The sequence below is a fragment of the Xenopus laevis genome, chromosome 3L (assembly GCF_017654675.1).
Source record: "Xenopus laevis strain J_2021 chromosome 3L, Xenopus_laevis_v10.1, whole genome shotgun sequence".
NCBI classification, from domain to species: Eukaryota; Metazoa; Chordata; class Amphibia; order Anura; family Pipidae; genus Xenopus; species Xenopus laevis.
Genome location: NC_054375.1, coordinates 56,916,722 through 56,941,596, shown reverse-complemented (window position 1 = coordinate 56,941,596; position 24,875 = coordinate 56,916,722). Strand labels below are relative to the sequence as shown.

At 36.3% G+C, this 24,875-nt stretch overlaps 1 protein-coding gene across 1 annotated transcript in view; it reads right to left on the bottom strand.

The window, feature by feature from the left end:
* LOC121401483 overlaps positions 1 to 24,875 on the bottom strand; it is a 93,925-nt gene that overhangs the window by 43,984 nt on the left and 25,066 nt on the right. The window contains exon 7 of the mRNA XM_041586275.1: positions 5,989 to 6,249. Coding sequence (XP_041442209.1) covers positions 5,989 to 6,249 — 261 coding nt within the window. The remainder of the gene's footprint in view (positions 1 to 5,988; positions 6,250 to 24,875) is intronic.

Sequence of the window (24,875 nt, the reverse complement as noted above, 5' to 3'; positions counted from 1 at the left end):
TGTTTTCCTGAAAATTTGAGTTTTTAGAGGGTAGTTTTCAGTCAAAAACTCGAATTTTTGGGTTAAAAAAAACTTGAATTATTCTTATATATTTTCTTATTTATTATACCCCAAAGCTGGAAATACAGTAGTTCAATCCAAAAATGCTCCAGATAAAACCTGTCGAGCTCATGTAGAAGTCAGTGGCAGAGGTCCCTTGGACTATTTGAAAATGTTATAAAGGGGTTGTTCTCCTTTAAATTAACTTTTAGTATAATATAGAGAGTGATATTCTGACACAATTTGCCATTGGTTTTCATGTTTTATTATTTGTGGTTTTTGAGTTATATAGCTTTTTATTCAGCAGCAATTCAGTTTGCAATGTCAGCAATATGGTTGCTAGGGTTAAAATTACCCTGGCAACCATGCATTTATTTTAATGAGAATAGGGACTATTAAAAGGGGAGGGTCAGTACAGAAAGATGTCTAATAAAAAGTAAAAATAAAAAGACAATAAATTTGTAGCTTCACAGAACATTTGTTTTTTGATGGGGTCAGTGACCCATTTTGAAAGCTAGAAGGAGTCAGGAGAAGAAGGCAAATAATTCCGAAACTATAAAAAATAAATAAAATTAAAAAATTGCTTAGAATAGGCCATTCTATGATGGTCAGGTTTTTTTTTTTTGGTGGGCTCGAAAACTCGATCAATTTGAGTGATTTGAATTTTTTGATAAATTCATGTTTTCGGGTTGTTCACCCCAAATTCACCGATTCGTGTTTTTTCTTAAATTGGAAAATATAATAAAAACTCGCAAAGCTCTAAAATTCGACCTTTCATAAATAACCCCCTTAATGTTTCAAATATATACTGTCAACATTTAAACACACAGTACTTCAAAATCAAACAAAGACATTGATTTATTGAATGACAGGCTAAGAAGTATTTCCCCCCCTTAAAATCACTGGTGAGTTTCCCTCTTGTTCTATCTTGTCCATATATATTCAATATTTTTTTTCAATCTATTATTATTTGATCACTGAAACTGTTAAATTTCCATTTACTACCATACAAAATATTTCATGTTTTTAAAATGGATAGTTAGCCAGTTTAGCAAAATCTTTGTAATGCTACTTTGTAATGTTGAAAGAAAAGTATAGCAATACAGAGATCAACTACAGTGCTGGTGACCCATGATTTAGCACTGAATGCACAGGGGTCTTCTCCAGGTCTCCACTGATCTACATATGAAGCATGGACCTAATAATTCATTCTATTTCAGAAGAGTACTTTCTACATATATAAGCCAAGAATGGCATCAAGTCAACACTAGATCACCAACATGACCTGTACAAGTTGCCAGGGGGATTGGAAAGTTGTGCTGGAATGGTGGATTCCATTTCATCACATCATTTATAATAAGTACAGATGACAAGATGACTATGAAGATTTTCATTCATCCAGGTCATGGTATATCTAGTATAAATTTAAAACAACTGGACTTGTTGAACTGAAGAAGCTGCTCAGATGAGTAGTGAAACGTCTTCATTGATTACTCAGCAAGTCCAGTTGTTTTAAATTTACCTATACTAGATATGCAGATGACAAGGTCTACAATTGCAGACTACTTGACAGAGAAACCACCTGTGTATAAAAAAAATCCTTAGCTGCTCATCGAGTAGCTAAAATGTAAATACCTCATAAATCTGGGGGGGGGGGATTAAAAGTGAAGCCCAAATCAGCAGTCCACTGAAAAGACAGCTGGGTTGAAAGGAGCACTTTATTTATACAGAGGCTTACTAGCAGGACCGCCATCAGAAATCACAGGGCCCCATACGACAAAATTTCCTGGGCCTCCTAGGCTGCGCCCACCGCAAGCCCCACCTACAGGTCCGCCCTCCCCACCCCACAGGTGCCCCCACCACACAGTAAAAAAACTAAAAAAATATTGGTGGCTAGGGTTCCCACATGTTAATAAAAAATAAAAAGATATTGGTGGTCAGGGCCCCCCATAAAAAAAATTTGTGGTCATGGCCTCCCATTAAAAAATATTGGTGGCTAGGACCCCACATGAGAAAAAATAATTGGTGGCCAAAATTGGTGGCCAGGGCCCCCCCACATTATAAGAAAATTGGTGGCTAGGGCCCCTTAAATGTCCATACCTTCCCGAAGTCAGCAGCTCTCAGAAAGATGGGGGGTCTGGCTAATCAAGTAAGTGTGGCGTGGCAGGGCCCCCCTTACCCTCGGGTCAACTACAACTCTCCTCCCTGTCCCCCCCCTGATGGCTGCCCTGCTTACTTGACTGCTAATTTGTTTTGATGTGCAAAAGAACCTGAAGTAGACTGTGACTTTACTTTTAATTTCTGATTCTCTTTGTTTATTGCAAGAAATAGAAAAAAAATTCCTAATGAAAACCAAACTATTTTCAGCACAATTCCTGTTCATTGAACTAATGTTAAAAAAGGGGGTATACTGACACTTTGATATATTTGCACCATTTAATATATGATACACTTAAATGTTGGGGAGTGTCTGTATCATTTCTGCTCAGATAAAAAGTCCCTTCAGTATCAGTTGTATTTTATGTAGGATTTCTGCTTTTCAAGCTATGCATAAAAGTTGTCATAATTATTTCTGCTCTGCACTAGGGAAAGACACGTTCATGGATACAGATTTACATATACATGTCTGAGGGCAGCCAATATTAGTGCTATCACATTCTGGGACTGGTTTAGTTTAGAGGCAGCTGGTAGAAGTGTGATTATATCTAATCCATTGAAAAGCAGTGACTACTAAGCATAACATGGAAGGAATCTTTGTTTCGGAGACTAAATTCTGACGCACAAATCCTGCTGGATTGATTGCAGATGCATCAAGTCTGCTGGAAATAATGACACAAACGGAGAAGCTGGTTGGCTATCGACTCCAAGCTCAGCTTAATACCAATGGGAAATTATCTACACAAAAGGTGCACTGGGGTGTCAAATAAAGACAAAGATTTGTCCTACTGAATATGCTACAACTTAGACAAAGCTAGCACACTAATACCAAACAACTAGCTTTATCTCATTACATCTTAGCACTTGATAGGTTGCCCCCCAAACCACAGTCACCAAGACCTACTTGCATAGAAAGAGCAGTTATTTGGGGGGGGGGGATATTCAATTTCTAAATCATTTTCTCATGGAGTTTGATTAAAGATATTTGTCTCAGGATTTGCTTGTTTTTAGTTATTTAGATAGCTATTTGTCTATTTTTTATAAAACAGCACCAAAGCAAAAATAAAATTAATTATTGGTTTAAGTTTACAATATTAACGAGTGTCTTCTTAAAAAGCAGAGGCCTTAACAAGTGTGGGGATAAACCAGTAATAATGTTCAACATTGTATTATTCCATTTGTTCAAGCTCATCTAAAAGCATGAATGTAAGAGAAGCCATAGAGTTGTGGTTCCTCTTAACTTCACTTTTAGCAAAACCATAATCATCTATCCACCAGGAATGCCGAATTGTCTGCCAAAATGCCCCTTTGACTGGCCACACATGCCCAGATGGTCAGACAGCATGGCTGAAATTGGCCAAACTGCCAAGCAAATCCGTTTCAGTTTTATATATAGATACGTATTAAGTCTATTATCAGATTAATGTAGTCTCGGGCAAGCTGCTGAATCTCCCACCAAAATAACAGAAGAAAATCTCTGCAATCAATACAAGCACTGCCCTGTTAAAATTGTGTCCACATGAGTTAAATTAAGTTCTTGCATCTGTTTTTTCTCTTTATGTTAGAGTATTGATGATATGTATATTAAAAATAAATAAATAAAATGGTAACATAAAATCTATTGTAGTCAATTACAATGGCTTTTCCACCATCACCATTTATTGACATAGGAATTTAACCTAAATAGTAATCACCAATAACCCCCTTGTTACTTTCCAGCTTCTCCAGGTCATGGGGTCTGCCCCACTATAGTTTCATTTACAGTCACTAATGAAACTCACTAATGAAACACTGAAGGGTTATTAACCGAAATTTAAGTGCAGGGGTGCCCAGCAACCCCTATGCTCAAAGTACTTGAGCTCTGCACTCTACAAATATCTACAAAATAATAAAGTGGATTTGTAAAACAATTATATGCAAAGCATCCACTATATTTTGCATACTTTTTAATGACAACATCTCAGATTATTATCAGATACTAGTGTTGCATTTATAACATTACATTCCAGTAGCTGCTGCTTGATCTTAGCAAGTGGAATTGCAAGTCTTGGTCTTCATACTTCCTCCACTTAACCTCCACTTGTGAACAGTAGAAATAACTACCCCATAAAGATATGCATTTCCTTGAGTTGGTCTTTACCATAACCCTAACCCCTACTGCATTTAGCAGTGATCCATTGCTCTTGAGGCCATCACCTTGTCCTCTTTTCTGTCTCTTAACGTGACCATAGACATTACAATCACGGTCTTTCCTGTTCATTTCAGTACACACGTGTAGAGCTAAATTGTCAGATATACAGGTATTAACAATAGAATTATACCTGTATCTGACCATTCAGCACTAACAATGGACGATTATTTGGTGCCTTCATAGGTACCGAATCAAAATTTTCCGGCTGGCCCGATTGACGAGCCAACCGATAACCAAGTCTTCTGCCGATATCGGTTGACTTGTCTTCCACTATACACGCGCCGAAAATGTGATTTGTATGATATTATCTGTGCATCTATGACCACCTTAACTATGCTGCTTCATCTAATCATAATACTGAATTCCTTATCACCTCTTTCCTTCTCTAGTCATATTAATACCAATACCAATGTATCTATATGTTTGTATGGACTCTGTATTTCATCATTTACTCAGTTTATTAATTTTTAGCCACTATTGATTAGGGATGCACTGAATCCACTATTTTGGATTCGGCCGAACCCCCGAATCCTTCACAAAAGCTTCGGCCGAATACCGAACCGAATCCGAACCCTAATTTGCATATGTAAATTAGGAGTGGGAAGGGGAAAACATTTTTTACTTCCTTGTTTTGTCACAAAAAGTCATGCAATTTCCCTCCCTGCCCCTAATTTGCATATGCAAATTAGGATTCGGATTCGGTTCGGCCAGGCAGAAGGATTCGGCCGAATCCGAATCCTGCTGAAAAAGGCACAATCCTGGCCGAATCCCGAACCGAATCCTGGATTCAGTGCATCCCTACTATTGATGAGCTTTTTTTTTTAATTATATGATTTGTTTTACAATATTACAAAATATATTGTATGGCATTATTTTTATTTCTGTTTGTTACATAATTTATTCCCTCTTCAGGTCTGAGTTAGAGCAGTAGTTCTACAACCTCTTGTAGTTATAGCATAATTCATCAACCTATATATAAACTGCATGAGAAAGGGATCTCCATGCTCTTATATCTTTTAAAGTATGGCATTTACTATATGTCATTTTTTATATTTATATTTAATTTTTTCATTAGCACTATAAAAACAAGGGGATAATACATATGGACAATGTACGTATACATGCATAATAAACAGATTATCTTAAAACCCCAGACTTTATTGTTGGATTGTGTGGGGAAGAAATTGTCAAATTTAAAACGGTCAGAATTTGATGAGATTTTTTGCAGACATTTTGAGACTGAGATTATGGGAAACAGTTCAGGAGAACAAGGGACATGATAGATGTAAAGTGCCTAATAGGTATAGAGTTATATAAGTCTTTTAACATATCAACCCACAGCTGTGAATTGAATAAATCCGCGAAACGCCCGCGAAAAATTAGCTGGTGTCAAACAAAAATTTCCGAAAAAAAGGACGCCGGCGCCGTTTCGCAAATTCGCCCATCACTAATTGTGTTCACTTTCTTTCTATGATAAAGCAATTTCTATGGCTAATATGATTTATATTATATATTACCTACACAGAACAAAGAGAAACACAAGTAAGCTTAATTAAATACACAAAAAAATGTTAAGAACAAAGAAGTGGGATGTGACTTACAGTCTTCAAATTTAGAGATACTGATGGGTTGTGTTCCTCGGATTGCTGTTGATCTGGCTTTTTGAAGCTTTGAATATATAGATGCTGCTTGCATTCTCCTTTCTTCTGCTATTCTCTGTTTTTCCATTTCTTCTTTGATGCTATAGTCCATCTTCACTGGCCGCCTTCTCATTATTGGAGGCAGTTGCTCTTCTTCAGTTCTATTACTTTCCAAGTCGTAGCCCTCTTCTTTCTTGGAAGCATCTTTGCCATATAGTTGTCCTAAAAATAATGGTTCAAAATGATGCAATAAATGCATATGCATTGTCATAACATAGTATAAGAGGTTGAAAAAAGATGACTTCCATTTAGTTTAGCCGTTGATTTCTAATTGAGCCCAACTGTTAGCTGATTCATTTCAGAACACACAGACCTGCAGACTATTACTAAAATCAAGTACAGCCTGCCTTAGACCGCACTCAATTCTAAAGGGGCAGGCATGAGGAGGCATATAGGTGCACTCTTGTGCCCCTTAGTGCTCTTGCACTTGCACCCCAATGGGGTTTTAAATGACCCCTAAATGTGCCTTCTCACTCCAAGAGTGCAATTGGAGCAGTCCCTGCATCAACTTTGTACTTTGAATTAATTTAACTTTTTCACTCACTTCCATAAAGTCTAGCCGAACTGCTAGTTGAGGCATTTTGGAGCCCAGGGACCTGCAGACTGCACCTAGAATCCAGTGTGGCCTGCATTAGGCCACACTCAATTCTAAGGGGGCAAGTGGGGGAGGAATGTAGGAGTGTTCTTTTGATCCTAAGTGTCACCTAGGGATAAATGACCCCTAAAAATTTGACTTCTGACTCCAAGAGAGCAATTGGAGAAGTCCATGCATCAAGTTTTCACTATGAGAAGATACACAACTGTGTATCTTCTCATTTTTTTTTTTTTTTTGAAAGTCATCCAACCCTTTCTTTAATGAGTTAAGGGGCCAGCTACTTCACTGTGAGTTGTGCAATGTCACATCAAAAACAGAACACCGGCAATTTAATTTTTGTCTCTAAGCTATGGCTAATGTGACATTCTGAGCTCATGATGTCAGTAGAAATGTGAGATGGAGTACTGTGAGATACAGTACTGTTTGTCAACTTTTAGATTGTAAGATATTCATTCACTAATACAATTATTCATCAGGTTGACATGTTGGCACAATATGTGATCTTTTCATTTGATGAAACATTTTATACATAGTGCTTATCATTTCATTGGAACGGGAAGTGGCTTCTGACAGAAAACTGTGTTTTGATATCGGCAATAACATAGTTAATTTTATATATATTGTATACTGTAACATTTTCCAATAAATGCTTTAGGACAGACCTACATTCAGAAGTACATTTCATGATAATTTCACATCAGTCTAAACCAACCTAATAAAGCTGTATCTTTCTCATAGAGCCATCCTGTATATACATCTAAAAACAAATGCTAGCAGTTCAGTCTCTATCAACCTTAATTTAAAATGCTGATTAGCTTTAGTTTACCATTCTGTGGCTGACTGCATTATTTAGTATCCAGGACCTAATAGTGTGCTCAAGATGTCTTCTGCACACACCTGGCAATTCAATTAAGGGCTAATGATCATGCCAATTAGAACATAAAATAGAAACATTTAAGTACCACGATTACAAAAACAGCATTTACACTTAATAGACACAGTGGAAAGTAATTATTGCACAGAGAATTCAAATATGTTTAAAGGGTGACAATTGTGACAATTGTGATCACCAAACTCTCACACTAAGCAGGTACAATACAAAAATCATCTATTCATAAACACCGTTTAAATCACACTTTGGGAAAGGTTAACAAGATAATATACTATTGATGTTTGATTGCAGGCTTAATATTATTTGGGAAGGCAATGCATTAATGCACAGAAAACAGTTTCTTCTATTTACACCCAAACTTATTAATTTTTGCAGGTGGCCCTGACAAAGGCAGGGTATACCACTGGCAAGAGGATATTTTATTTTTGATTAAAATTTTTAATCCAATTAAATTTTTATTGGACATTTAATATAATCTAGTTGCCAACTTTGCAGAACTGAGGAGTGCAGAGGGAGAAGTATATGGAAGATATTATTATTATGTATTATTATTGATGATCATCATAAATACAATTTTATGCATTCATAATACATTTTGAAATTTTACTAAAAATTTTACTAAGGGGCACATTTACTAAGCTCGAGTGAAGGATTCGAAGTAAAAAAACTTCAAATTTCAAAGGTTTTTTTTGGGTACTTCGACCATCGAATAGGCTACTATGACCTTGGACTACGACTTCAACTTCGATTCAAACGATTCAAACTGAAAATCGTTCGACTATTCGATAGTCGAAGTACTGTCTCTTTAAAAAAAACTTTCACTACATACTTGTACAATTTTAGAATATGGGGACCTTCCCCATTACTTTGCTAAGGTTGTTTTGATCGAAGGAAAATCCTTTGATCGATGGATTAAAATCCTTCGAAACTTCATTGAACGATTTTTCCTTTGATCGTTCGATTGTAGGATTTGCGGTAAATCCTACGAATTCGATATTCGAATTCGTAGGATTTTACCTCGAGGGTCAAATATTGAGGGTTTATTAACCCTCGATATTCGACCCTTAGTAAATGTGCCCCCAAGAGTCTTATAAAAATAAATATTAAAATTAAATGAAACATTGTACTTTTAACTGTTTAAACAGACCAGCAAATTGATGGAATAACTTTTGAAAGACACAAAATATCTACATTTTATAACATAAGAAATATATATATATATATATATATATATATATATATATATACTGTATATTTCTCAGAAGGACTTGCACTCTAAAATCAGTGAATCATTACATTTTATTATTCATACTTGTGCATATATACATATCTCAGATCATTATTAGAATTTTCTAACTAGAAGTATACTAATTCAAAGTAACGATTGGTAACTAACAGCACTTGTGCAGTTTTGCAACTATGTTAGTAAATCACCTCCAGAATGTTAAAAGATGGTATTAATGCTAAAATTAACTTTATAGCTAGAAAAAATTGAATAGCCACAAATAATTGCAAACAAAAACCAATTCAAAACCATCTTAAAACTCAATTGTCTCAGCAATACTAAAAGTTAATCTCTAAATGAAGTGCCTTTGAAATCATTTACATCAGTCCCTGTCCCAGTATAGAATTTAATTTTTCAATCTGACGAAGGTGCAAGTGGAGGGTTAGTTTCAGTAGAGGCCAATAACCCTACAAGTACAAACTTCATATAGGCAGTACTCCTTCTTTTTTGGTTTCAACCACTGGGGGACTGTAGCATTCAGTTGTTTCGTTAGCATCACAATGTGTGTTTGTATATATTATACATGTTGTAAAACACTTTCCCGAGGCCCATCTTTAAATAAAAAAAAGTCTTACATTTGGCATTTATAGTATAAAGGGCTGCAAACACTTTATGGGGTTTTTGTTCCAAAGTCCCTGGCTTGGATTTTAAACAATCCTTTAAGCTGTGTCAGAGTGCCAGCTACCTACAGATACTGTCCACATTTAAATAACCTGATTAGACAAAGCACAAAGATGGGATCTTCCTTTTCCTTCTTAAATTTATCCCAGGCTGCTCTATCTCTTTCTCCAGCATCTTCGTCTTTATCAGGCATGACAAGTGCCAATCAAATGTCCTGCATCCAAGGGCTTTACAAGGGAATAGAAAAGAGACACTAAACATTGTCTAACAATTACAGAAGGAAGCTCCACTGTTAGTGTGTGGTCTGGGGGAACGATGGCTTTCCCTTTCTCCACTTCTAATCTCTACCCTACTGTTTACACCTTTTTCATACGTTTTAATCTCCCTATTGCATCCTCAAATCCTCAGAAAAAAATGTAGGTCATGGTGAACTTTGTTAACAATGATTTGTATGTGGATGTACATGGTAGGATTTGCAAAACTGTTTTCTAAAGAACTGAAATGTAACCATTATATGGATGCTTTCTAAAAGGAAGTGTTCCATCCTCCCTCCAAGTAGGTTAGGATTTGTAATTTAGGTGTGATTAATAAATCATATTGTCAAGATCTGCAAAAAATCTGCTTTAATATATGCACTTGGAAACTGAATAAAACTTATAATTAGTCAGTACAGTGTCACAGTGCACTAAAATTAGTCTTCATCTTTTTTTGTGCTACTATATTTTGACTGTACAGAGTGCTGACTTGGCCAAGTTGGAGTTCTGGCATTTACTAATAAAAACTTGGGTTGGCCTGGGCATTCCAAAAGGGAACACCATGTTTAAAGGCAGATATCCTTGTTTTCAAATTACAATTTCCCTACAGCTTGGTCATGTTAGATTCAGATCAGAGTCAGTCTGCACTACTTGTCAAAGCTAAAAACCCCTATTGATTTCCACATATAACCAAACCCTATGCAATTAATGACATAGTGAATAAATACCCACTAGTTCATGGAAACCAATGAGCTTCTGAAATATTTAAAATATGTATTTTTATGTTTAAAAATAAATAATGTTTGAGACTAGCATGAAAAAAAAACATATCTAAAGGTACTAGTGGCTTTAAACACCCGTCTAGCAATTTAGGGCAGCTTTACATGGCCCATGCTGGAGCACACCAGTTGTCATGGGAGTGTGAGCCCTGCCATAGGAGTATTTTGTGTTTCTTACCACAGTGCCTCTATCTAGTGGGGTCCAGACATAGATCAGTGGTCGGGACTAGTTATGAGCGAAACTGACAAACCTTAGAAAATTTGCAAATTTTAACAAATGCATTGGAAACAATGAGAAGCTGAAATAACATTGCAGTTGTCCTTTTCAGCCCAGCATTAGCATATACACCGTCCTACCTTAAATGCTTACTAGCAGTGCACTAAATATGTTCAAAAATTGTTCTTAGACCACAAGGGTAAATTCATATCTTGCCTGAGAAGATTCTTAGAACTGAAAAGCTAAAGGAAGATGGCCGACGTTTCCTATGATCCTTAATTAGATTAAACCCCTATGCTGCAACACATGAATCAGAAGATCAGTGGCATAACTAGATGTTACTGGGCCCCACAGCAAATTCATTTTAGGGTCCCAACAAATCCAGAGGCTGACCTGTTTTACCAATATATGTTGAATTTGTAAATCAATAAATAGGGCCTCATGGGGCACCCTATACCTCCTGGGCCCCTCTGCAGCCGCAGGGTCTGCTTCCTCTGTAGTTACGCCCCTGCAAAATTTGATAAATCACAAGGTAGCATTATCATTTTGTAATTGGCTGAAATTCCTTTAGACTGTGATTGGCCAGTGTTTTTTTCTCTAATGAATGATAAAAGGGACTTATCTTATTATTAAAATTATTTGTTTACTTGCATACAAATTAGGATTGATGGCTTTGACTGGCTATCCTGTTACCCCACATATTCTATTTAACAGGTTTATTGGCATATTCATTGATTCATTCCCCATTTCTTCCTCATAAGGGGGTTTAGGTTCAACCGCTGACCATTTACCCCACTGGCAATTGTATGACCCCCTGTCTTTTATTTAGATGGCACACATCATATGTAGAGACTGAGGATATTTATTTTCTTAGTTGATCTCACTCCAATTGTTTCAAATTTATGGTGGTAAAACATGATTTTTTATAATTTGTCCCCAATTCATGTAGCCAGGGGTTGAGGGTGGAATATGTCCCCCCCCAACATCTATTGACCCCAGTTAATGCATTGAGTTTATTACAACAGCCCTAACCACCAATACAGGTACTATATTTTTATTATCCATAGCCCTCCTAACCATAGAAGGGGAAAAGAGGGGTCAAGCAAATGAATAAAATCCAGATGCAGCTCTCTATGTGAATCAATTTTAAACAAGAATGTTTCAGGTTTTTTTTAACATTTATGTTAATTAAATCTGAATAGTTTGTAGGGTTTTTTAACTTGCATGTATTTTTAAACTCAGATTAATTCGTTTTACTGTTCTTACTGTATGTCACACTGCTGATGGTAATGGATTCAATTCTTATGACAGCAATGAAGACAATATAACCGTGGACCTTCTAGGTAAATGCCTAACAGCAATAAGAATCAATAGGATTGTAATACAAAATACACCAGAGATCTGTTATTGGATAAGGAGGGGATTCTTTCGTTTTTCAAATAACTTTATTTAACCATATATTGTATTTATTAATACTGTATTTGTAGGAGCTTTTGGAATATTTAGTATACATTTTCTATATATAACTTCCCTAATAATATCTTTCAGATGCTGAACATCAATAAAGCAATTCTGAAACGGTAATTTAAAATATAATTCTTGCCCATATTAGATTGTGCTTAGATGAGCTTTATAACTTCTATTTATTTATAAATCTATATTCATACAAAACATTTGAACTTTACTGATTACAAGGGTTTACAGGAAAAAAACTTTCAGGATATTTATCAAAGGGTTTACAGAGAAAGAAAAGCAGAAAAACACAAACCCAATTCCTATTAGAACTTGAGCATATACTGTTGTGACTTGTCTGCTTAAACTTTAATAAATAGACCCCATTCATGTTATTATATTGGTCCTTTAAAAAAATGAAAACAATTTAAAATTACAGAAAAAATTGTAATGCTTTCATTATTAGCTTAGCCCATATTTTTGTAAGTCTAGTGATTATTCTTCTTGATCATAATAATATATCTTCACTTTTCTGCTCTGCTGGCTGTCAGCTACAAAAAATAGCTCATTGAAAAATATATGTGTCTTTGAATTTATTACAGCAAGGATGAATAGGCTGACATTTTAGCACGCACTCTGGATTAATTCAATAGCAATAGGGTTTTATGAATTGATGTAAACAACTGTCAATCTTCATATACATATATATATATATATATATATATATATATATATATATATATATATATATATATATATATATATATATATATATACTTTTTTCTTAAAAATAAATGGAAAACATTGTATTGGCAAACATGAGATATTTGGGAACATAAAAATAGTAATGGGCAAATCATGAATGATTTAGAAGAGATGATGAAGGATCATTATATAAAAGGCTTATTTATATCTACAGTACTGCTGAATGGAAATGCATGGGTATTTGTATTTATGGTAAGGTAAAAATATTCCAAACCGCATCTTATTGGCCTGTCTGTATCGGGCCCTCAGAAGGACCTGCCCTACCAATTTCTGACCTAAAATCAGCCAGATATCTATCAAGCAGGGTTGAAAAACCCCATTGTGACATTAGGTATCCCAAACCTAGAACAAACCCAGAGGTCCCGTGCACGGCTCACTGTATCACCTATAACAACGGCCTTTCACTTCGGGTGAATAAAATTTAAATTAAATATTTAAATTTCGCGCCTATTTGCGATGACATCATATGTCACCCGTGTCATGACATGGAAGCGCCAATGCCCATGCAACACTTGGGCGCGCACAGGGAGAAGATGCGGCGGGTGTCCCTGCCGCACCACCACTGTCCACCAGAGATTCCACCACGTACCCTCACACCCATCATGCGAGGACCACATCAGTGTGTTGTGATCTGAGTTTACTATACTGCAGAGTAGAAAATAAAGAAATAGGAAAAGTAAAAGGACTACGAGTATAGTGTGTGCCTATGTCAATTCAACATAGTTTAAACTATGCTATAAATAAGATGCACATTCACATACACATACAGACAAATAATTTGCCTCAGAAAGGCACATTTTGAAGAGCCAAAATGTAAAAGAATTGGAAAATGAGTTTTATAAATGTAACCACTACATGTTTGTCCAGTTCTAGCAAATAAAATATGTTTTGGCAATAACAATCCTGCTTTGTATAACAAAGGTTTTAATGGAGGTCTGCAGAGAACTATGAATGACAGTTGACCCCTATTTATCTCCACTAAGTACTAAAACCTTTGTATCATAAATAGCTTATCTGTTATCTTGCATGCAAATCAGGGCCCAGCAGCCCTATTAGAACTTGAATCGCAGTCTCCAAGGCTACACAGAAGCTTATTAGATAAATATATTAGTGTTTCTGTAGCAAACAAAAAAAATCTCTAAGCCAGGGGTCCCCAATCTTTTTTACCCATGAGCCACATTCAAATGTAAATAGACATATGGAGCTAAATAAGGGCTGTGATTGGCTATTTGGTAGCCCTGAGTGGACTGGCGACCGACAGCAGGCTCTATTTGACAGTATACCTGGCTTTAAGCTTGAAATTCAAAAATATGCACCTGCTTTGAGGCCACTGAGAGCAACATTCAAGGGGTTGGTGAGCAATATGTTACTCACAAGCCACTGATTGTGGATCACTATTAAACACAGGGTTACAATGAAGCTGTTCTTGTGTTACTGCCCCTTTTATTGTTGATTTAGCCGTCTATATGGCACTGGAGTGAATGAAAGGAGAGTTTAATATGAACTGTGATGTGATGTACAGATTGCAAATTGTCTTAGAATATGAATGTTTGACTCGCCCCTTTAAAAATGAATATGACTAAAAATGCCATATTTTATATACTGAACTTATTGCATCAGCCTAGAGTTTCAGCTTGTCAATAGTAGCAATGATTCAGGACTTCAAACTTGTCACAGGCACTCACATGCTCAGTGGGCTCTGAGCAGCTGTTGAGAAGCTAAGCTTAGGGCTCATCGCAAATTATCAAGCAGAAAATGAGGTTGGCCTGTAATATAAGCTGATGCTACAGGGCTGATTATTAAATCCTGATACTAATTGCACTGGTTTCTGTGCTAACATGTAGTAATTACCTGTATTAATTACTAATCAACCTCATATTGTGACATTTATATTCTATGTGTACTGTATATTGTGGGTCCCTAAGCTCAGTAAATGACAGCATCACAGACTATGTGCAGTGAACCAGCAGAAAAAAAGATGGGGCATCTTTGGGGACACAGATCTTTACTGCTAAAGGGCTGTGGTTGCCTTGGGCTGGTACAGAAGCCCAAAACATCATGTACAACTTTTCTAGCTACTTAATTAGTTAAACTTTAGTTCTCCTTTAAACAACCCCAATTGGACTGATTTTCTGCCAATTATGATTAATTGTATAGCAGTTTGGATCAAGTACAAGGTACTGTTTTATTATTAAAGAGAAAAAGGAAATCATTTTTTAAAAATGTATTTGGATAAATGGAGTCTATGGGAGACTGCCTTTCCAGATAACAGAACTCATACCTGTATAAGCATGTTTTTTTATCACTTCTTGTTCTTTTCAGTCCCTCTCCTACTCCTCTACCAATCCATTATTTAATCCTTTCCTCATTGTTTAGGTAAGGTGGACCCTATCAAATAAATAAGGGTTGTAATTCCAAATTTTAGAACAGAAAGTTACATATAAAAAAAAGAATAAAAAAGTATAAAAAAAAGACAAGAAATAAAAAATAAACATTATTGCAAATTGTCTTAAAATACTAAAGTTAATTTCAAGGAATAATGCCTTATTAGGTTTTACATGGGTTTATGATTGGACTTGAATTTTGGACGGACAAGCTGCAAAATATTGGCATATATTTATTTTGCTTATTAGACATTAATGTTAGTAAGTAAAGTGACCCTCATGGGATTTACAAGACTTGGTAGGCTTGTCATCAAAACAGAGTGCAGGATGTGAAGTCAGAAAGAGAAAAATGGAACTTGCAGATCTTCAGCATATTGATGATGATTTCTTTGTGTTGTTTTCCCCAAAGAGATAATTATGACTGTCTGAGCTTAGAAGAAACTCAGAGACATGGGCAAACATTATCTGCAAATGACTGGCTAGTGACAATGAAAAATATCCAAAGGGAAACAAATGGTTCATACAATCTCCTATACATTATGTCAACTGATCTATTAAAATGGGTAGGGAATAGCTGCCTACTTCTGAGCATTAGAATGTGTATGTTGGAAGACTAAAGAAATATTCATGATTAGCAATAATAACTGAAATGTATGTGAGGACCATCAATAACATAAAGCTGACAGCAGCTTCAAGGTTCCTGTTTCCTCTTTCTGTTGGGGTTCCTCAAGACTCTTTCCTGGGCCCCTTACTATTCTCCCTCTATACTTCCTCCCACTGCAAACTAATCAACTTGTATGGTTCCCACTATCACCTCTATGCTGATGAAACTCAGATCTATCTCTCAACCCAGAACTCCTAATTCGGGTCTTCTCCTGCCTGTCCACTATCTCTACCTTAAAATGAACCTCTCTAAAACGGAAATGGTTCCTGTCACCCAAAAAAAATATTCAAAATCCTATTTTATCACATAAGTCAAGCAAAATGAACTTTAATTACACTATATAAATTATTTGAATCTTGTTTCCTTCAGTCTGGGAATTCACAATTATAGCAAGCAGGCAGGAGCCATTTTGTAGACACTGTTATTAAGGCAAGTCTTGCATCATCTCAGAATCTTATTTGTGCTCCAGAATAGGGGGCCCGATGTCCATCCCCATGCCCTGGTTACACAATTAAATGGTGAAGAGAACTGGGGAATGTATGGAGAGCAGTGACATCTAGGAAGTGCTGAATGGAAAGTAAAAGCAATTGCCTGCCCCGCCTCTATGCCTAGGCATAGAGAAGGGGCAGACAATTTTTGATTGACAGCTGAGATTTTTAAATGAGCTTACAACAGCTATGAATGCTTTAATAAAAAATAGAAATTAGATTTCATGTTTAATTTGAAAAGGACTTTTATAATACAGATTTTTGTGTCTGGGTGATAGGTCCACTTTAACATCCCAGAAGTATCCATTATAGCTAACAATTCCACTATCACCCCATCTCCCCAGGCCCTGTGCCTTGGGTTTATCCTAGATTCTGTCCTTCACTGCTAATATCCAGTCACTTATTAAATCATGTCACTTCCACCTAAGGAACATATCCAAAATACGATCATTTATCACCCAAGATGCTGCCAAAATTATTATTCACTCTCTCATCATATTGTGTCTAGACTACTGTAACTCTCTTTTAATTGGCCTTCTTCTCCAGAGACTGTCACCTCTCCAGTCCATAATGAACACTGCCATGAGGCTCATAAACCTCAGCAATCGCTCCGCCTCTGCCCTGCCACTACCTTTCAGAATACAATTCAAATTAATGACTCTGACATTCAAAGCATAACTCCACCCCACCCTACTTTTCTGAACTCTCCTCTACTGACCTGCTACTCAACTTTTCTCTCTTTACCTCCTCAAATGCTCGCATTCAAGACTTTGCAAGGGCTGCACCCCTCCTCTGGAATTCTCTCCCATGGTCTGTCTGACTTTTTCCCAACCTTTCTGCTTTCAAAAGATCTCTTAAAATACAGTTGTTTAGAGAAGCCTACCCTCACTCTGCTTAACTACCAAATGCAATACCACATACAGTACTACATCTCTCACTCACTTAATTCTGATCTTGCCCACTCCCACACCTTGTGTCTTATTCCCTTTCCCTTTAGATTGTAAGCTCTTTTGCACAGGGCCTTCCTCACCTTTTGTACCGTTATTGGTTGTGATGTATGTAACTCCATATGTTCTATGTATGTAATTAATGTGACTTAGTTGTATAAACACATTTACTTCACAGCGCTGTGAAATATGCTGGCCGCTATATAAATAAATGCTAATAATAATGCTCAGACAATGGCTGCCATTTTGGTCTCTGTTGATAGTCACCTTCCCGAATAACATGTCATTGAGGCCTGTGCAGTTAATGAAAAGGATAGGTGGAAAATACCATTGGATGAAGATATCTGTATAGTCCCTCTTGTGATCCAGTCATTGGTCTAACAGCATAATGAGAAACATAATCAGAAACATGTTTTAAAAATCGACTAACTTTTAGGTTTGCATACAATGCAATGCGGCCTGTAAGTTGGCAACATTTCATCTACAGGTAGCAAGTTACTATATAAATATTGTTTTTTTAAAACTCAATTTCCAGAAGACTAAGGCTAAGGGCACATAGGTTGGCTAAATAAATATTGGAGAACCACCCAAAACCACTACCTTTTGCCTTTCATTCACTTGAATGGTAAACACTTCACAGTTCCAGTACTACTGCAGTCACAGTAAGCATTTTCACACCAGTACTGGTTAAAAGGTGGTTGAATGGGCATTTTTAGGGAGCTTCTTTAGGGGTTAATGTACATTTGTGGAAAAAACGTGCCCTGTGTCATCAGTCTAAAGTCATTTTCATGTACAAGGAGAGTTCTTTGTCATTTCATTGGAGCCCTATACTGTTTCTTGGTGACTGATCTTCCCCACTGTGCCCAAGTTTAGCAATCAGTAACATGGGATGGGCAGATTTACTGTAATATCAGATCTGTTGGAACAACTGGAAATTATTATTATTAGCACTTTCCAAATTTACTCAATAATGAACATAAGAACATCAGAAAAATAAACAGCAAGGAAAATGTGTCCACCACTGAGTGCCAGGGTATTCCATTTCATTTCATCCTATGCATAGACTAAATAAAAGCACACCCAAGGCCTGTGCAGTGATAGCTCTGGCCAGTGACCTGTGTAATAATGCTTTGTGCTGTTTGAATCACATGGATAGATAAACAGTTATCAACAGAGCATGTATTGTTTGTTTTGCTTAATCCTTCCGCTCTTATCTTAGCATGCAGATGGAATATTTAACAAAGGTTTACTCTAATCTTGGTACAGAGAATTTTGGCTTTACTCTATATAAGGGATTTCTTCTCAAGACAGTATTCTTTTTTTTTCATTGTAAATGAGTGTGGTTAAGTAAATGAACACTAAAGCATTGTTTCTTCATCTTCCTTTTTTCCTCATTCTTCCATTTATATTTTGAAATCAATAAAGCCCCATTACTAGTTGGTTACTATCAGCAGGGCATATACTCTTTATATTCTGCAGACACCCTACAATCAGAATGCTGGTAAAGTCTGGATGTCCATTTTTATTCTAGAATTAACCCAATTTTACAGGTTGAGAAAAATGGCTAAATACAGATATGCAGTGAGAAAATTGCATGTTCAATGCCTAATTATAGATTTTAGGTAAGTAAAGTAAACAAAATAAAGGAAACAGTTAATAAAGCCCACCAGGCTATCAAAATTGTCTTCCTTTAATTGTTACATTGGCTAAAGATCTGGCAATGAAAAATGCTATACAGATATGGAATCTGTTATCCAGAATGCTCGGGACCTGGGGGTTTCTGGATAAGGAGTCTTTCTGAAATTTGGATCTTCATGTGTTAAGTCTACTAAAAAATCATGTGAACATATCGGGGCCCATTTACTTAGCTCAAGTGAAGGAATAGAATAAAAAAAACTTCGAATTTCGAATGTTTTTTTTGGCTACTTCAACCATCGAATTGGCTAGTTCGACCTTCGACTTCGAATTCGAAGTAAAAATCGTTAAACTATTCGACCATTCGATAGTCGAAGTACTGTCTCTTTAAAAAAAACTTCGACCCCCTAGTTCGCCACCTAAAACCTACCGAGGTGCCATGTTAGCCTATGGGGAAGGTCCCCATAGACTTTGTAACATTTTTTAGGTCGAAGAAAAATCGTTCGATGGATTAAAATCCTTCGAATCGAACGATTCGAAGGATTTCATTTGTTCGACCGTTCGATTTTTTGTTCTATTTGCGGTAAATCCTTCGACTTCGATGTTCGAAGTTGAAGGATTTACATTCGACAGTCGAATATCGAGGGTTAATTAATCCTCGATATTCGCCCCTAAATAAACCCAATAGGCTGTTTTTTCTTCAAATAAGGATTAACGTTGTCTTAGTTTGGATCAAGTACAAGGTACTGTTTTATTTTTACAGAGAAAAAGAAAATCATTTTAAACATTTTGAATAATTTGATTATTATGGAGTTTATGGGAGACAGCCTTTCCGTAATTTGGAGATTTTGGGAGTGCTTTTAATGAGGTTTGAGCATTGTAAAAATATTCTTTAATGAAGCCAATGCTTAGAGACCCTTCTGTACTTCGGTGGAGTGATTCAAATGGGTTTCTAAATGAATCCAAAAGTTTATAGGTCCTGCTTTTTATTACTCATGTCTATATATTTTTATATATATATATATATATATATATATATATATATATATATATATATATATATATATATACACATGGAAAATAGCAGCGCACTCCTGGGGTTTCATCAATACAAATTTAGTTTATTGATTCATCATTGTAATAATCGACGTTTCGGCTCGTGTCCAGAGCCTTTATCAAGATTACAAATCCATAATAAAACACCATTTAAATACCCACTGCCCCCAAAAGGGGCGTGCCCAGTGTACCCCCCAACCACCAATCACTACATCCCATATAACATCATCATCACATAGTCATCTTCCTTAAGTTCTCATTTCTTTTAAATATTTTATAAAAACAATTCCAAAATTTTTTTCCAAAAGTTCATTATTCCCAGAATTCCTGGCTATTTATGTGGCATTTAATAAAATCACCTCCATGCAATAAATGTGTCTAGTTGGTTAAAGGCTGGGAAACCTGGGTGTTACAGGTGTATTAGCTGTACGTCTTGCAGATATATGTCACCTGGGGAGGCGTTTTACCATCCACACACGGGACAAAGAATAAAAATTAAACATCGCATCACGTGCACAACCACTCATGTTATCTATATGATAACATGTCCATGCGGACTTTCTTATGTAGGCAAAACTGACATGAATTTGCGATTACGCATGGACGGACACAGATCCGCCATTAGTACTGCCTATAGGGATGGTAAATCGGTGAAACCAGTTGCTAAACATTTCCTTGAAATGGGACATAGATTGCCTACATTTAAATATATTGGCATTGATCACATCCCAGAACCGAGACGGGGCGGTGACAGATCGAGGCTATTGCTACAAAAAGAAACGTATTGGATAAGGAGACTAGGTACTATGTATCCAAAAGGTTTGAATGAACAGTGTTTCTTTAATTGTTTCCTCAGTCAGAGATAAAATAGCTACATTTGAATTAAGCCCTAGGTTAGGGGATCATCATGTGATTTAACCTCAAAACCTGTATCCTAGTATTGAAGATTCAAGTCTTAATATATATTTTGCTGATTATTTATAAAATATTTATGTATTTATTACTGTATTTATTGCATGGAGGTGATTTTATTAAATGCCACATAAATAGCCAGGAATTCTGGGAATAATGAACTTTTGGAAAAAAAATTTGGAATTGTTTTTATAAAATATTTAAAAGAAATGAGAACTTAAGGAAGATGACTATGTGATGATGATGTTATATGGGATGTAGTGATTGGTGGTTGGGGGGTACACTGGGCACGCCCCTTTTGGGGGCAGTGGGTATTTAAATGGTGTTTTATTATGGATTTGTAATCTTGATAAAGGCTCTGGACACGAGCCGAAACGTCGATTATTACAATGATGAATCAATAAACTAAATTTGTATTGATGAAACCCCAGGAGTGCGCTGCTATTTTCCATGTGTATCTATCATAACCCAGGAGCAGCACCCGGGTGCACGAGAAGATTAGCTAGGAGGAGTGCGGATCATTGAGATGATATATATATATATATATATATATATATATATATATATATATATATATATATATATATATATATCCAATCTTAGCATTTTTTCAGCAATTTAAAATATATTCCAGTAAAATGGAGAATTGTGAAATAAAGCATTTTTGAGAATGGCAAATATCATTTAAAGCAAATAACACAAGGAGATCAGGTAACTGTTGACGTGCACCTGCCTGCTTGAAGACTTTTAACATAATTAAAAATGAATGCAACAGAACCTCTTAAGTCTGTTTCCTAAGTATAAATAAATACAAGGAATAACGTTTAAACCATGGTACAGTATGACCTCATATTTCCCAGCACAGTTGCATAAGTATTTGCAATGTTAATATTTACCACAATTACATTAAAACAATTAAATCTTTTGAGCATAATAAAAATAAAATAAGCAGACTATGGAAAAAAGACTGGGTTTACTGTCGCCAATGAATACACAGTTTCTAGAGCTCACACACATTTTATTGTACAGATAGATGGTATTATGAGAATGGGTCTCTAGAAAGTACAATGCTGTACTGTATTGTGATGGAAAGAACTTTAAAGGGATATTGTCACGGGAAAACATGTTTTTTTCAAAACGCATCAGTTAATAGTGCTGCTCCAGCAGAATTCTGCACTGAAATCTAATTCTCAAAGGAGCAAACAGATTTTTTTATATTCAATTTTGAAATCTGACATGGCGCTAGACATATTGTCAGTTTCCCAGCTGCCCCCAGTCATGTGACTTGTGCCTGCACTTTAGGATGGAACTACTTTCTGACAGGCTGTTATTTCTACTACTTAAAGGGATCCTGTCATCAGAAAACAATGTTTTTTTCAAAACGCATCAGTTAATAGTGCTACTCCAGCAGAATTCTGCACTGAAATCCAATTCTCAAAAGAGCAAAGAGATTTTTTTATATTCAATTTTGAAATCTGACATGGGGTTAGACATTTTGTCAATTTCCCAGCTGCCTCCAGTCATGTGACTTGTGCCTGCACTTTAGGAGAGAAATGCTTTCTGGCAGCTGCTGTTTTTCCTTCTCAATGTAACTGAATGTGTTTCAGTGGGACATGGGTTTTTACTATTGAGTGTTGTTCTTAGATCTACCAGGCAGCTGTTATCTTGTGTTAGGGAGCTGTTATCTGGTTACCTTCCCATTGTTCTTTTGTTTGGCTGCTGGGGGGGAAAGGGAGGGGGTGATATCAATCCAACTTGCAGTACAGCAGTAAAGGGTGATTGAAGTTTATCAGAGCACAAGTCACATGACTTGGGGCAGCTGGGAAACTGACAATATGTCTAGCCCCATGTCAGATTTCAAAATTGAATATAAAAAAATCTGTTTGCTCTTTTGAGAAATGGATTTCAGTGCAGAATTCTGCTGGAGTAGCACTATTAACTGATTCATTTAGAATTTTTTTTTTCCCCATGACAGTATCCCTTTAATGTAACTGAATCAGTCTCAGTGGGACTTGGCTTTTACTATTGAGTGCTGTTATTAGATCTACCAGGGAGCTGTTATCTTGTGTTAGGGACCTGCTATTTGGTTACCTTCCCATTGTTCTTTTGTTAGGCTGCTGGGGGGAGAAGGGAGGGGTGATATCACTCCAACTTGCAGTACAGCAGTAAAGAGTGACTGAAGTTTATCAGAGCACAAGTCACATGACTGGGGGCAGCTGGGAAACTGACAATATGTCTAGCCCCATATCAGATTTCAAAACTGAATATGAAAAAATCTGTTTGCTCTTTTGAAAAATGGATTTCAGTGCAGAATTCTGCAGGATGCAGCACTATTAACTGATGTGGTTTGAAAAAACATGGTGCTAGAGGTGCAAATAGCTGTCATGGTAGAGAAACCCACTGAAACCTACCAGTTTTTTGGTCATTCTGGCTGCTTCTAGCTGTCTCAGTTACAGGAGCTCACTTGTTCTTGTCACTTCATTTGTTAATAAATATGAAATCCACCTCTTTTACATGGTACCATGACTGGGGCTAGTGGGTTGATAGGCAGGGAAGAGAGAATGGAAATAGGCAGAGGGAGCTTGAGGCTAATATGGGCCTAAAAAAATAAAAGGGGGGGGGTTCAGGGCCTACCAAGGGGTAAGGGTTTGTGGTTGCATGAGCAAGGGAGGAGGGCAGAAAAGGGACCAACAATACTTGGCCTGGCACTGAATGGTGCTCACATTAGCACGGGATGAAACCAATGCTTTCCCTTTTATTCATGCTCTAAGACAAGGTTTGTTATGTTTTGTTATGTTATGTATCTAGAAGTCATTAGTGTGTATGTGTAGAGTTGTATCAGAATACCATATTTATTTAATGCCCTTGGGCTCATTTATTAACAGAGGGCAACAATCTGTAATGGAGTGTTTCTACCATTGTATGCCTTACAAAATGTACTGCCCACTGCTGGGAGCAAGTAAAGCAACATTATCATGATAACATTAACAACAAAATTTGTGCTTGTTTGTAAATCTTGTGTAAATTGCATTGATGTCTTTATGAACATCAGAGAAGTTTGCTATGGGTGCCCTTATACACACCCTACATTTTGTACACTCTTCAGAAAAGGAATAACATGCAGGCACAACACATGGTCATATGCATCACAATTTCTAAACAAAAGTGTACAGCACACTAGGAGCTACTAAATTACTAAGCATTGCAATGGCAAAGTCACTTTCTGTATTGCGTTTATAAGGACTTGCTTCTGTTATTGAGCCTAGAATAGTGCGAAGCATAATTTCCGTAAATTAGACAATACAATCTTTTTATAGTTCCAGTGCTGCCTGTCCTGGTGGCACTACAAAAATGTAACACATCTCTATAGCAAAAAAAATATTATGCAGACATACTCAGATGAGGATCTTTTTGCTATTTAACACATATGTTATGAACCTAAAGATTTTAGGGGGTTATTTGGATATCAGAGTCAAATGTAATCACAACTCGAATGGTATCGTATTTAATAAAAAAATAGAATGTAAAAAACTTGATTCTGCGAGTTCGAGTTGCAAAACCCAAAAACTTGAATTAATTGAGTTTTCCGGGGGGAAAACTTGAAATGTTTGAAATAATCAAGTTTTTGGGCAAAGCCGAACATCATGCAGGCTATTAACATCTTCAAATGGTTCAAGGGACCTCTGCAATTGACTCCTACAGGACCTTGACAGGTTTTAGATGGTAAATTTTCCGATTCAATTTTTTTCCAGGGTCGGGGTACAATAAATCTTTAAAAATTGTATTTTTTAAAAACAAAAATAAAAAAAAATTTGACTTTTTGTGGAAATCACAACTTGAAC